We start from the raw sequence: 14,322 nt of genomic DNA, 5'->3' as shown, positions 1-14,322 counted from the left end.
CTTAAATTTTTACTGGTTAATACAGCCAACTTTTAATCTCACTCCCTTCTTCTTCTCTCCTCCCCCTCCCCCGCTCTCTATCAGTATTTGTAGGTAGGTGGTCTAATGGAATTACTGTCTTAACATAAACTCTTTTCTTTTTGTTGTTTGAGTAACTCAGTCTTGGTAATATCAGACTCTCGATAGTGAAGTAACTACTTTGATGATGATTGCAGCATTCTGTCAGGAAACATACTTAATGGTTCTATTCCTTTGAACTTTTCTGCCCTTCCAAATCTGCAAAGGCTGTAAGGAGCTTCATTTGTTCAATCTTTGTTTCTTGATCCTCAGGTTATTTCAAATTTCATTTCGATACTATAATAGCTGCAGTATTGACACTTCCTTTCCTAAAATTATTTTTCTTGTAGGTCACTCAACAATAATAGGTTAAGTGGTTTTGTGCCAACTACCATTTGGGAGAATAAGACATTTTCCTCAGATGCAAAACTTAGATTGTAAGAGTATCATTTGTTCATTTTCCTCTTAACAGTACTTTATTTTTCATTTTTGTGCTGTATACTGCCCCACAATCGATTGGCTAGATAAAGTTGTTAACCATAAGATATAGATAAAAGCTTTTTGTAGAGAATCAACCAAAATTTATGTGTCAATTTCAGTTTGATAGCTATTCAGTGCACAAGTAGTTTTGGATAGACAAAGAAGTAATAAGTACAGATATGGAATAAAGTGTCTATTGGCAACAAGGTTTTTCCATCTCTATACAGTTAAAGTACAACAAGGGATAATGTGTCTGGTGTTTTGTTTTGCTAGAGGTAATATAGCATGTATACTTTCCTCTTACTAAACCATGCCATGCTTGACTAGAAGTGGCCCTCATATGTTAACACCTCAGATTTCTCGGCTGATCCAGTTGATCTCCTTTGTGCAGGAACCTTCAACGTAATTTACTCTCTGATATTTCAGGGATTCTTGATCCTCCTCCAAATGTCGATATTATGTAAGACCATATTTCTGCTAGTCTTGAGCACACATATTTGTGTTACTTTCAGTTCTCAGCTTTTATATTTACTAGTTCTTGGACACGTACAATGCATGTGTATTCCATACTAATTAATACAAATGAAAAGAAAACTCTAAGGGTCTGTTTGGAAAGCCACCTGGTAATTGGAATTGGTGTAATTACTAGGGTAGTAATTACCAGCCTAGTAATTACACTGACTTGTTTGGTTGCCAATTACACTGTAATTACACATGTCCTGTTTGGATGCCACAATGTAATTATACATGTTGTGTTTGGATGTACAATTGCAATCATAAAATTATATTAAATTTTAAAAATAAAAATTAATTATTTAAAATTTATACTAGACAAATAAGAAACTTTATAAATAATATTAAATTAAATATTTAAGAGATATATTCTTTGACAAAAAGATAATCTATCAAGTCTTATTAAAAAATGACTTGCAATGTGAATTCAATATTACTAAAACAAATGAAACTGAAAATATAACATAAGTTATAAATTCAAAACAAAAAAATTTAACATAATACTCTTATAGCAAATTTCAACATAGCATACATAAATATGATTTATTTTTTATTTTTAAAAAAAAACGTAAACCTTACTTAACAATAAATTCTATTTTAATTTAAAAATTAGAATACTAATAAAATTATGCTAATGAGAAAATAAGCATGGCATAAAGAAATAGATAATACGAAAAAATTGCATAGAATCACGTGAAGTAAGGTTGAGAACGAGAAGAAAATGAAATATAATAATATAAAATAAAAAATAAACTTCTAGAAATTTTTAGAATAATAAAAATAAAAATAAAACTTAAAATAATATAAGTGAAAAAAATAAAAATAGAATTAAAATAAAATAAAATTAAAAGGTGATCAGTTGGTAATTACACCATGTAATTACCAGCAATTCACAGCCTCTGCCTGTGAATTGGAGAGTGTAATACCCCCTGCCAATTACACCAATCACCTGTTGACCAAGTAATTACCCTGTCCAACCAACAGAACAATGTAATTACACCAATTACACCAAATCCAATTACCAGGGTGTCCTTCCAAACAGGCCCCTAGTAGAAAATGAAAGTTCGAAGGAGAAATTATACCATGCAGTAGGCTCTGTTCCTCATTCTCATTCATTACCCTTCAGTATTCTATTTTGAATATAGGTAACTATTTTTATATATAAAGTTGGGTGTCATTATATCTTGAATAATGAAATTGAAGTAGTTCTGGAAATCATAAGAGAGAAAATCATTTGAAAAAGAAAAGAGAAAAGCAAACCCACAGTATCAACAATCTTATATCCAGTTATTGCAAGCAGAAGTTGCAAAAACTTTTCTACTATAGATCATCCAATTGCGATAAGTACGAATATCTAATCCAAATACCACAATGTTTGATTATTCATAATATTTGAAAAGAAAAATGAGTTGCCCAGTCTTCGAAAGCAAAGCAGAAAATGAGATGACAAAATGCATGGCAACCAAAATTAAATTCATACAAGTGCATATGAATTAAATTTCACGTGACACTAAAATTCATGGCTGATTTTGTTTAAAACTGTCAAGACCCTAAAATCCCAAGCTGTGATGGCACCTACCCAAATCCTGTAGGTGATTCAATTACAATACTAGATCCATTTTAGCAATTTAAACCGTGGAATTAAAAGGGAAACGGGTAAACAAGGCAAAAGCAAGTGTTGCAGGAAATACACAATACGCCACCCAAAACCTGGTGTCACAAGTACAAGAGCTTCTAAAGTAGGATTACAATTCTCAATAAGTACTATGACTGTCCAAAAAGGAAAGATAGAAATAAATAAAAGGAATGGAGTCAGGTGTCTCGGAATAACCAAGCAGCTCACCCCGAAATCGAATACTCCAATCTATCACCAATTAGATGCAAGATAACCTATCACTCATACTCAGAACAAAATCTGCACTCAAACGGTGCAAAAAACAAGGGTGAGTATGAGAAACATGTGTACTCAGCAGCATCGTTGATCGACCCTAAATGAAGTAATAACGAGGGTTGGTTATACCATGCTTACCTTCACACTTCTCAATAACCATATCAATAACAAGTGTAAAGAATCCAAACAGTTAAATGAACAAGGTAGTTACAATTATCAGAATTCTTCAAGTCAGGCAAGTAAGCTTCAGATAATGTCAACCAAACAGGTAAGAATCAATATGAAGTACGATAACCAATGCAATGCAAGTGATGTGAGATGAGATGCAATGCAATGGCTAATGCACCAGTACACACACTCCTGCGGTAGGTAGTCGGGACTCATGGAGGACTCGCGAGGCCCATAGACTGCCCCCACAATCCGGTCTGTAGACCCATCGGGTAAAATAGTATCATCACTCCAACCAGAATCCGGTCTCTTAGACCAATCTGATAATCACTGTATCATCATTTCATCCGGAATTCGGTCTTTTAAACTCATCAGACTAACCATATGATTCATCAAGTATATAATGCATGAGACATCATATGAAAGCATAATAGAATACTAGAGTTATGGAATACATGAACAGATAAAATACCTTTCAACCAGTTCATACTTCAATTTACAAATAATAGTGAGTTATGAATATCAGATGGTCATACAAGCCATGTATCAACTAAAAGCTCAATTAGTCATGTTCTTACCCACTGTTATCATATAGTGTTTTTGATGGGTAAAAGTTTTTATTAATATGGTACCAAGATAGCACAGGACCAAGTACAAAGCTACAACATCTCCACAATCATACTACATATTCCCCCCAAAAAGATCCAAAAAAAAAAACAAATATTGGTCCGTCCCATCTAAAGTACTACTATAACACCAAAAAAACAAGTTTTTGATACATTTATTTTTACTCTAGCAATCTACGGTCTTTTTCCCTCAAAGCATGTCTTGTTCCTTTCCAGCCAAACAGTCCAAAATATGCAAATGGGAATGCTCCTCCATATCTGTTTCGCTCTTCCCTTTACTCTTTGAGATTGCCAAACTTCCAACAGACTATTGATCCTGTGATATAACCAGAGACACACCCATAATGTTCAGAAACAATTTCCAGCATTGTCTTGAGAAACTGCAATGTAGGAACAAGTGCTCAACTGTTTCCTGCTCCCTGTTACAAAAAAACATCTGCTGCACATGGAATAGTCTCTCCTTTGCAGGTTATTTTGGTTTAAACGAGCATCCCTGGCTGCTAACCAACCAAAGCAGGTTGCTTTCAAAGGTGCCTTGGTTCTTCAGATCATTTTCCAGGGCCAGTAAGGAATACCCTGATTATTCTGCTGTAGAAACATTTTAGAAGAACTTTTGATTAAAAATAATTTATCCCTGTTATGGACCCAACTAACACATCTGTTTTATCTCAATCAATTAAGCATGTGTTCAGTTGTTCCATCAGTTGACTGAAACTTTCTACTTCTCTATCATTCAAGTTTCTCCTGATAGTAATATGCCAGCCTGAGTTTCATGGAAATTTAACAGGTTACATAACGAAGAATCAACAAGTTTTTCATTATGATGGAGCCAGTATACATTTTCTTTTTTGATTAATTCTAAAAACAAATTGCTCAACTTCTATCTCAGTTAAATGTGTTCTAGCTTCATCTGATAGCTTATGCATGTTTGTGTGCAGCTGTGTGTGCCATATTTGCTGGTTGCACAAATTACATTAATAATGTGATGGGGTTAACCCATTTCCTGATATTTTAACTTGCAAATATTTTCAATGGCATAAAGTTCGGGCTCTTCTTATCACTCTTTGAAATTTCTGATTAAGCATTCATCAAATTATGACACTGAATAATAACTTTCAGGCTTTATGGAAATCCTGTATGTGGAAATGCAAATGAGCGTCAGATTACCCTGTTTTGTAAATCAAAAGATGGAGATGAAGAGTATGGAGTCTTTAACAATTCCATTCCAAGTTGTGCAGCCCAGCAGCCTTGCAACAGTTATTCCGAACATGTCCCAAGATTAGCGGATGGCTGCTTTTGTGCAGCACCTTTTGGAGTTGGTTTTCTTTTAAGAAGCCCTAGCTTTTCAGACTTTCTGCCACATTACAGTGACTTTGAGCAGTGGATAAAAGACAGTGTTAACTTGAATATTTATCAAATATACATTCATTCTGTTGCATGGCAAAGCGGTCCTAGGCTTAGGACGTTTTTGAAATTTTTCCCTCCACGTATAAATGATTCCAATGATTTTGCCAAATTTAATGACAGTGAGATAGTACGGATCGCAAACGTATTTGCCACCTTTAATCTTACTGGAAGTGATGTCTTTGGCTCATATGACGTGCTCAATTTCACTGCCATGGGATATAGTTCTGGTATGTCTCCAAACCCATTGTGTTTTTGCATAAGTAGGATATAATCTTTAATGTTATTCACAGATCAGATTGATTAAATGTGGACATTTTCAGTTGTAGTTGTGTAATGATTTCCTGAGGAATTTAAAGTAAAACCAAATTGAATCAAGAAAAAAAATGTGAATCTCGTGTGCCCGTATGATTTTTTTCTTTATTCTTGCTGATTCTTGAATATAATTATTATGATTATTATTAATGTCGTTTTACTGGTCATGCTCAGATAAAAACTCTCTTTCCCGTTGTGCTCCATTTCGTTTCTGAAAATGTCTATTTATATCATCTATCTTGTGATATGGAACACAGCTTCTTCATGTTGTCGTTAAGTATGTGAGTAAGAAAATTCAATGAAATGGTTTAGATACCCATGCATTATTGAAGCTTAACATCCTCATAGACATGCTAACCTGACAGAGATGCTAGTGATTCTTAGATACTTTTGACTACATTACTATAAGTTCTTAATTAAGTAAAATCTACAGACCCATTCAGAAACTCACGAGGAATTGCCTACTATTGTTTTATTTTTTATGTAAAGAAGAATTTGTTTATTAATGATACAGAATCTGTTTAAAGAAACATTATAGAATCTTTGTAAGAAGAACAAAGATCTACCTTTTTATTTTTGTATTCTGTAAAGATGCTTCACAACACAGTCTTTGTCCTGAAGATATATATCATTGTTACCTTTCTCAAAAAAATATGCTACCATATAAGAGAGACAATAACTTGCTCTGTTCTTGTCATTCTTCCTGCTTTCTCAAGATCAAATTCTAAAAATTTTCATTCTTGCAGCCCTTTTTCCCCCGTTGGGGGGAGGGGGAAGCAGAGTAAACATAGGCACCATGGCTGGAATTGTCTTTGGATCCTTATGTGCTGCAGCTGTGCTACTTATGGCCATAATATTCGTGTTTCTTAAAATGCGTCGAAGGTTCCATGTTTCAAAAGATCAATCATGTGAGTTAATCTTCAGTTATCGTATGTGACTTTGCCTTAGCTATGGGGAGTTTCTTCTCCATTTCTTTCACTCACCCCCGTTAGGACCTGCTGGTTAAGTAGTCAATAGACTTAACTTTTCTTGGATATTCTTATGAATCACCAAAAATGAGGCCGTGAAACCACATTTTTTGAGCGGTTCAAGCATATAACGCAAACTTCATACCTTATAATTTCCGATTTCCAGCTTCTGTAGAACAAAAGATGCCAATAACCATTCTTTTTCTTCTTTACTGTGATTTTCTTGTTTAAATTGTCTATTTAATCAAGAAATAACACAGAATTGCCAGTGTCAACCATCTTTTTTGTATGTGGCAAACTATCTTTCTTAGTACGTTTGTTTGTAATTTAACTATGATATTGCTTGATGTTTACTTTAAGTTTCTTTTTAGGAGAGAGAGTCTGGTGCTTTAATTCCTCACATGGCCAGAGAATTTTACGGGTTTTATGGAATGTTTGTGCATATTGCATTTTACAATAAGCTCTCCGCCAATGCCCCATCACCCCTAAAACAAAAAAGTGGAAAAGAAATAAATAGAAAGTGTGCTGGGCATGTATAACTAAGTAATACCCTTGTTGTAATGCGTCTGTTATTAGTATATTAATTATACTACAATTTATGTTCTTTCATTAGTCAGGGTTAATTGATATTCTTAAACAACATTATACCCAGTGTAGTCCCACAAATTAGGGCCCGAAGAGGGTAGAGTGTACCCAGACCTTACCCCTACCTCAAAGGTCTCAAGTTGTCTCCGATGATCCTCGACTCAAGAAAAACAGCCCAAAGTAGTCTAGAAAAAGAAATAATGGAAGTGTAAGAAACAACACATAGTAACAAAACAATATTACACAAAACACTATGATAGTTGAAGTACAAGGAACAATAGATAGTAACAGAAATTAATTGATATTCTTAAAGTGAAAAACATTAGTTGAAGCCAACTATTGTATCAAAGGTTCATTTGCATTGAAGTAATTGTTGAAAATTGCTTTTGTTGCTGCAAATTTACTAGGAATAACAAGTAGTTTAGTTGTAGGAGGAGTCTTCCGTTGAATTTAAATTTAAATCTAGTTGGATATATTTAATTGAGATAATTTAGGATTTTGAATTTTATTTTGCAGAATTTCTGATTTCAAGTTACTATTTTAAACCCTCTATACTTAGCAAAATTATTGAAATACATAGTGTAATTACTTTAAAAAAAAAATTGGTGGCACCTTCTTTTAAAAAAACCAAGTGGTGTCAACGCTTTCTTTGATATTAGGGCCCGTTTGGCCATGCGATATGAAATAATGATATGGAATCATAATATGAAATCATGATATTTGGAATCAACATAAAATCGCATGTCCAAACGCTGATTTCATTTCACGATTTCATATCGTGACATGATATCACATGGCCATACGCCTACTTATTGAATCTGAGTTCATTGAAGTACTTCACGAGTGAGAACTATCAAATTTGGTGAGTGAAGTTCAAGTCTTCCTATGAAATGTATAATTCATTGCGATGTAGTGTTGGAAGAGAAGTTTTTACAACACTTTTTGCAAATTTTATAATTGTCCATATTAAAACACTTTCGAAAGAGCTTTCGGGCAGAAAATGTTATTGAGGTGCTTTTTATGCACAAAACAAAAAGAACAAGAAAGATTCATGTTACAAAAGTATGCAAAGTTGGAGACACTCAAAAAAATCCTCAAGCACAAACAACAGAAATAGAAATTGAGGAATAACTTTTTTAAATTGCATCAACAAAAGCAAAGGAGTGTTGGAAATAGTTTTTGTTATTGCAGATTTACAGAATAACTAGTTTAGTCGCAGGAGGAGTATATGTTTGAATTTTAAATTAGTTTAGTTGCAGGAGGAGTATCTGTTTGAATTTAAATTTAAGTTTTGTTGAGATAGTTTAGGATTTTGAATTTTATTTTGCAGATTTTTCTGTTTTCAAGTTGTCTATTTAAAGCGCTCTATTCTTGATAAAATTATTCAGAGACATTTTAAAATTGTTCTTCCAATCTTTTTTGATGCACCATCTTTAAAAAAAAAACAGTCATGCTATCATCACCTAAGCTTTTTCCTTTCATTCTTTTTATGACAACTTTTCATGCTAATGTTTTCAATGAATATCTAACTATGAGTAATTGAACCTTCTATGTCATTAATCTCTACCCAAGACCACGTGGAACTCATTGTAATGTTCCTTTCAGTTCTTTTGTAGTGCCAAAATTTCCAATGCGAATAGAAGGTGTTAAGGCATTGGGTTTTAAGGAATTAGAGGCAGCAACTAACGGTTTTAGTAGTACAACTATAATTGGTCAAGGAGGCTATGGAAAGGTCTACAAAGGCATTTTGGCAGAGGGCACAATAGTGGCAATAAAACGTGCACAGCAAGGCTCATTACAGGGGGAAAAAGAGTTCTATACTGAGATAGAATTACTGTCACGTTTGCATCACCGAAATCTGGTTTCTTTGGTGGGATACTGTAATGAAGGAATTGAACAAGTAAGATTCTCCAAACTGGAAAAATAATACACAATACATTATATATATATATATATATTCTTATGGTGATCGTCTCAGTTCAATAGTCAACTTCTGATTGCCCAATTCTGGTTGAACACCTAGGCCAAAATTGAAATTTGTGCCTTGTTGATCATTTTGAATCCCTCGCTGCCAGTGTGTAGAAGCAATCAAGCATAACATCAATCACCTTCTACAACTTAGAGAAATCTATTTGATATCAATCCAGATGCTAATGAAATGACAAGCATCACATAAATGATAGTTAAATTGCAGCGCAAAGTTCATAGACTTAGCTGATTCTTCTGTTAAAGTAAACTCAAGCAAAAGTCTTCTGAGATAGTATTTTCATCATATTATCTTTTTTTGTCATTGTTAAAGAATGACAAAAAGTTCCACATCGGTGGTTAATGAGATGGGTGGACTCCTTATAAGGCTTGGGCAATCCTCCTCCCTTTGAGCTAGCTTTTGGGGTGTGAGTTAGGCCTACGACCTAATTTAACATAGTATCAGAGCAAGGCCCGTCTCACCCGATGTTGGGGCCCACAAAATCAAAAATTGCCCATGCACTAGATGCTAAGCACTGGGCGTGAGGTGGGGTGTTAAAGAATGACAAAAGTCCCACATCGGTGGTTAATGAGATGGGTGGACTCTTATAAGACTTGGACAATCCTCCTCCCTTTGAGCTAGCTTTTGGGGTGTGAGTTAGGCCTAAGACCTAATCTAACAGTCACCAATTTTTATCACATGTTAAGTGATTCAATTTGTGAGCAAATCCAATCTACAATACTTAGATCACTAAATATTAAGTTCAACCAGCAGTCCCATCTATGAGCCACTCATCAGTTACATCCCTCATACTTGCGTACATACTCTGGTTGCATTAGTGTAATGCATGTCTTCTGAAAAATTAATCAAATTAAGAAACAGATGGAATGATAAGAAAGGATATTAAGTTTTGTAGTTTTCTGTTCTACTTTTGTAATAGTTGGTTTCATGTGCATGCAGATGTTGGTGTATGAGTTCATGCCAAATGGTTCCTTACATGATCTTCTCTCAGGTATGTGATGTATCCTTCCTTTGCCTATGGTGTCATTTGACTTCCTTTTGTTAGAATCAAGCACATTTATTCTCCTTTTTTCACTTTTTCTACTGGTGTTCTTTATTTTTATCCAAAAAAGAGGGTGAAAGATGTCCCTCTAGTAAAGAATGCTTGTATACATGAAAGTAAATCTAATTTCTCAGAGAGCGTTTTTTTTCTGAAGTTTTTACTTCATTTTGACTCCTGAACTCCGATGGTCAGTTTCCTACTTTCTTCACTTGTGTGATGAGGTCATCAACATGTTTATCACGTGGAACCTTATATTCTTAATTGTAATCATGTGTTAGTAAGATTATTAAAGATCTTACTTTATTTTTACAGCTAGATATGAGCAACGTCTGAGTCTTGGAACAAGGTTATACATTGCTTTAGGTGCTGCCAGGGGCATCCTCTACCTCCATTCTGAAGCTGATCCTCCAATAATCCATCGTGATATCAAGGCAAATAACATACTGTTGGACTCCAAGTTCACCGCAAAAGTTTCTGATTTTGGAATCTCAAGGCTTGCACCATTACCTGATGCTGAAACGAGTGGAAATGTATCAACTGTTGTGAAAGGAACTCCTGTAAGGCTTTACTCGTCTTATATGTTGAAGCCTGCAATAGAAAATCGCATTGCAATAAGACCTGCAACTTAAGCAATCTAGGTAGCATGACCACAGACCAGGACTTGATATTCTTCAAAATCAATGATAAAACTGGCTGAGAATAGGGAGAGCTTTTCTATATTCATTCTAACATATGCATGAAATTGTCTCATTAAATGGATCAAATCTCCTATCAAAATAATTAATCAACAGTGTGATACATTCATCTTCTTAAGCACTTCAATAATGGACGGTTGACCTTCTTCCACCCTTTCGTGTGTTCCCCACCTCCATTGATCATTGCAGAATTTAAACATGAGTCTACATCTCACAGTAAAAATTGATGGACAAAACAATTGTCTTAAAAAAAATGTTTTTTCAGTGACATGCTTAAGACACATTTTAAAGGTAGTTACTGTTGAGTCCCACATTGGTCGGTGGGAGGCAAATTTGTCTCCATATAGTGTCTTGGACAATCTTCCACTCATGAGTTGGCTTTTGGGGTTTAGTTAGGCCCAAAATACATTTCTTTATCATGGTGTCAGAGCTAAGCCAAGCTCACAAGTCAACACACAAGGCTCTTAGGAATGGTGCCTTGAGTGCTCAATCGGCACAGATGTCTTTATCATTCCCACAGATAGCGGGCAGTGTATAATCGGTCCATACACTGAGCCTCCAACACTCGTTGGGCGCCCAACACTCACCTTGAAGATGTGCGTCGCCCATAGAGTTTCCTAACTCGTATGGATACCATAGACACTCCTTAGAGATGCCTAGGCAGGCCCTTGAGGATCCCCCTCAAGGTTGCTCACTTGGTACGGCTTGATGCCAGCACCCACGGGGGAGGTTGGCTGAGCATGCAACACATCTGCTCCTTTTTTTATGCTTTAAAGAAATAAGTCACACTGGATGATATGTTTTGGTCAGAGAATCATAATGGGTATTTCTTATTGATCCGAACTCCAAAGGACATCGTTTGTTCCTAAAGACTTGTATTGACATCCTTCACACCTCCATGAAGTTTTACACCTCCATTGACTTTTTATTTTTAGTTAAGAGAATGCCTATATATATATATATTGCTACTTTGATTTGTTCATTAATGATTTAATTGTTAGTTGACTTTTTATTTTTAGTTAAGAGAATGCCCTTACACTGAACCAAACTTTTGAAAAAATAACACCGACACCGAACCGAGAAACCGAATTAGTTCGGTTCGGTTTTTCGGTTTTCCGATATTTATGTCCACCCCTACCCACAACTGCACGTCTAGGCCAACAGGCTCTCAAGGCTTAATCCAAGCCAACCTCACAAGTCAACACACGAGGCTCTTAACAGCGGTGCATGGAGTGCTCATTCGGCATGGAGGTCTTTATCATTCCCACAGATAGCCCGCAGGGCATAATCTGTCCATACATGGAGCCTCCAGCACTCATTGGGCGTCAACGCTAGCTCTGAGGTTGTGCACCGCCCATAGAGTTTCCTAACGTGTATGGGTACCTTGGCCACTCCTTAGAGATGCCTAGGTAGGCCTTTGAGGATCCCCTTTTATCATGGTATCGGAGCCAACCCACCCAATGCTTGTTCACCCAATGTTAGCCCCCACCTTACAGTGTCCATGCTCCAAATGTCCAATCCTGGCTCCAGATTTCCTTACATGGTTTTCGGAAATCCTCCCCTCATGTGATACTTTTTGGGGTTGAGTTAAGCCCAAGATACATTTCTTTAGCAGTTACATACATGTATATGATGGTCTGTCCTGTATGGTAACAATCTAAAATCATGTTTATCAAAATCTGGCGATTAAATTTTAGTGTTTCCCAAAGCAAATATTTGCCATGGTTAAGACTTCTTGTTTAAGGTCAATAGTAAATTTGAATATTCACTCCAGCTGAATGCTTTATGGAATGAAAGCCATATGGGTTTGACAGGGAAAATATTGAAACTGTGGAAATGGCTTGCAAACTCAGAATATCATGCCTCATTGATTTTAGAGTCAAGCATCAGTCACTGTTATTTGTGATTAACAATGAGTAAATTATGATTTTCAGATATCTACCAGTTTGTTCCTAACTAATCAAAGTTCGATTCAATCATCAAGTTACACTAATGAATCTAATATAAAGGAAAAAGTATAATCTGGGGATGATCTTGTTCAAAATCTCTCTATCTATGTATCTCTCTCTCACACACAGAGACTTGCTTGATTGTTTTTGTCTTCTTGCCTTTCCTCTTGAGAATTCATCCTCTGAAGTTTGATCATGAATACACATACTATGATCCCCTAGTATTTCATTGCTTTTTACCTTCTCAATTATTTTTCTCTTTGCTTCTCCAAAGATAGCTGACAGTTGCCAAATTTTGACACTTGTGTAGGGCTACCTTGATCCTGAGTACTTCTTTACTCACAAGTTGACAGAGAAAAGTGATGTTTACAGCCTTGGTATTGTATTTCTGGAGCTTTTAACAGGGATGCGACCTATTTCTCATGGAATGAACATTGTCCGGGAGGTACTTGCTTCTTTTTTCCCCCTAAAGTTATCTTAGCATTGCACTTTGTTCATGAAGACGGAAATCTTCAAGGGAACATTTGATAGCTCTTCTAGATATATTCGGTGTTTGCTAATGGATCTGAACTAAAGCAGTAGAGGGCATTTGCTTTCATGAGTTTCAGTTCTTTTATCGCTTTAATAAGAACCTCAATAAATTCCAATGTGATCTATTTTATGAAATTGAAATACAGCATACGAATCAATATAGTTACTGGGTCCTTAAAACTTTTTTTTTTTGAAACTGGCAACATTTGAATTGATATTTGTACTTAGGTAGTACCGGAAGAACCATATTTACAACAAAGTAAGGCAAAAAGAAACTGATCCTGACTCTAGATGGACCCCTAAAACATCTAAAATTGACTCAGTCTCATTAGAGCAAACATTTGCACACCAAAAGCAGAACAACAATATACATTAAAGTTTAATCTCTTGCACATTGCTGCTCCTGTTTTCAAAATATCTGTCATTCCTCTCTCTCCATATAGTACACCAAATGCAGGCAGGAATAATCCTCCATCTGTGTCTGTTTCTAGCTCCAAATCCTGTTTCTTTCCAACTGAAAAGAGTAGCATCAATCTTACTAGGCATTATCCATGAGATGCCTCTGAGATTGAGGAAAATCTGCCACAGTTGGTCAGTGACTTTACAGTGTAGGAAGATATGTCTAACTGTCTCAACATCTATTCCACATAAAGGATGTATGTTGCACAGTGGAATTCCCCTCTTTTCCACATTGTTAAGAGTCAAAGTAGCCTCATCATATCATATAATCATATCATCATATCATATATCATATATCATATATAATACTATAAGTGGGAACAAAAAAAGTTAAAAGTTGAAATACCAAAATAACCTTATAAAGTTCAGTTACTACAATAATACTAGTACTAGTAGTATTACTAAAAGTGGGAACAAATAAAGTTATAAGTTGAAATACCAAAATAACTCTACAAAGTTGAGTTACTACAATAATACCATTAAAACAAGAACTAAGTTTTTCCTAATAAAATCTAAAATCTAAAATCTAAATTGTTCAGCATTAAAACATGAAATAAATATTTTTTTGAAATAAAATCTAAACTATTCATTTATGACAACATACAAAACTGGCTCTTGATTGTTTTGTTACCTTTTCTAAAATGCATGTCTT

At 35.1% G+C, this 14,322-nt stretch overlaps 1 protein-coding gene across 3 annotated transcripts in view; it reads left to right on the top strand.

Moving 5' to 3' along the window:
* Nucleotides 1-14,322, top strand: part of LOC102603791 (probable LRR receptor-like serine/threonine-protein kinase At1g06840) — a 45,982-nt gene that overhangs the window by 28,146 nt on the left and 3,514 nt on the right. For 2 of the 3 annotated variants that reach the window (XM_006360562.2, XM_015314931.1), the window contains exons 13-21: nt 216-287; nt 408-494; nt 929-997; nt 4,855-5,369; nt 6,201-6,362; nt 8,624-8,907; nt 9,934-9,985; nt 10,349-10,593; nt 12,991-13,125. In XM_006360562.2, coding sequence (XP_006360624.2) covers nt 216-287; nt 408-494; nt 929-997; nt 4,855-5,369; nt 6,201-6,362; nt 8,624-8,907; nt 9,934-9,985; nt 10,349-10,593; nt 12,991-13,125 — 1,621 coding nt within the window. The remainder of the gene's footprint in view (nt 1-215; nt 288-407; nt 495-928; nt 998-4,854; nt 5,370-6,200; nt 6,363-8,623; nt 8,908-9,933; nt 9,986-10,348; nt 10,594-12,990; nt 13,126-14,322) is intronic. The other variant, XM_015314932.1, reaches the window with a different exon arrangement.

The sequence above is a fragment of the Solanum tuberosum genome, unplaced genomic scaffold (assembly GCF_000226075.1).
Source record: "Solanum tuberosum cultivar DM 1-3 516 R44 unplaced genomic scaffold, SolTub_3.0 scf00325, whole genome shotgun sequence".
Taxonomy (NCBI): Eukaryota; Viridiplantae; Streptophyta; class Magnoliopsida; order Solanales; family Solanaceae; genus Solanum; species Solanum tuberosum.
The sequence above is the reverse complement of the archived record's forward strand: the minus strand, read 5'-3'. Positions and strand labels throughout refer to the sequence as shown.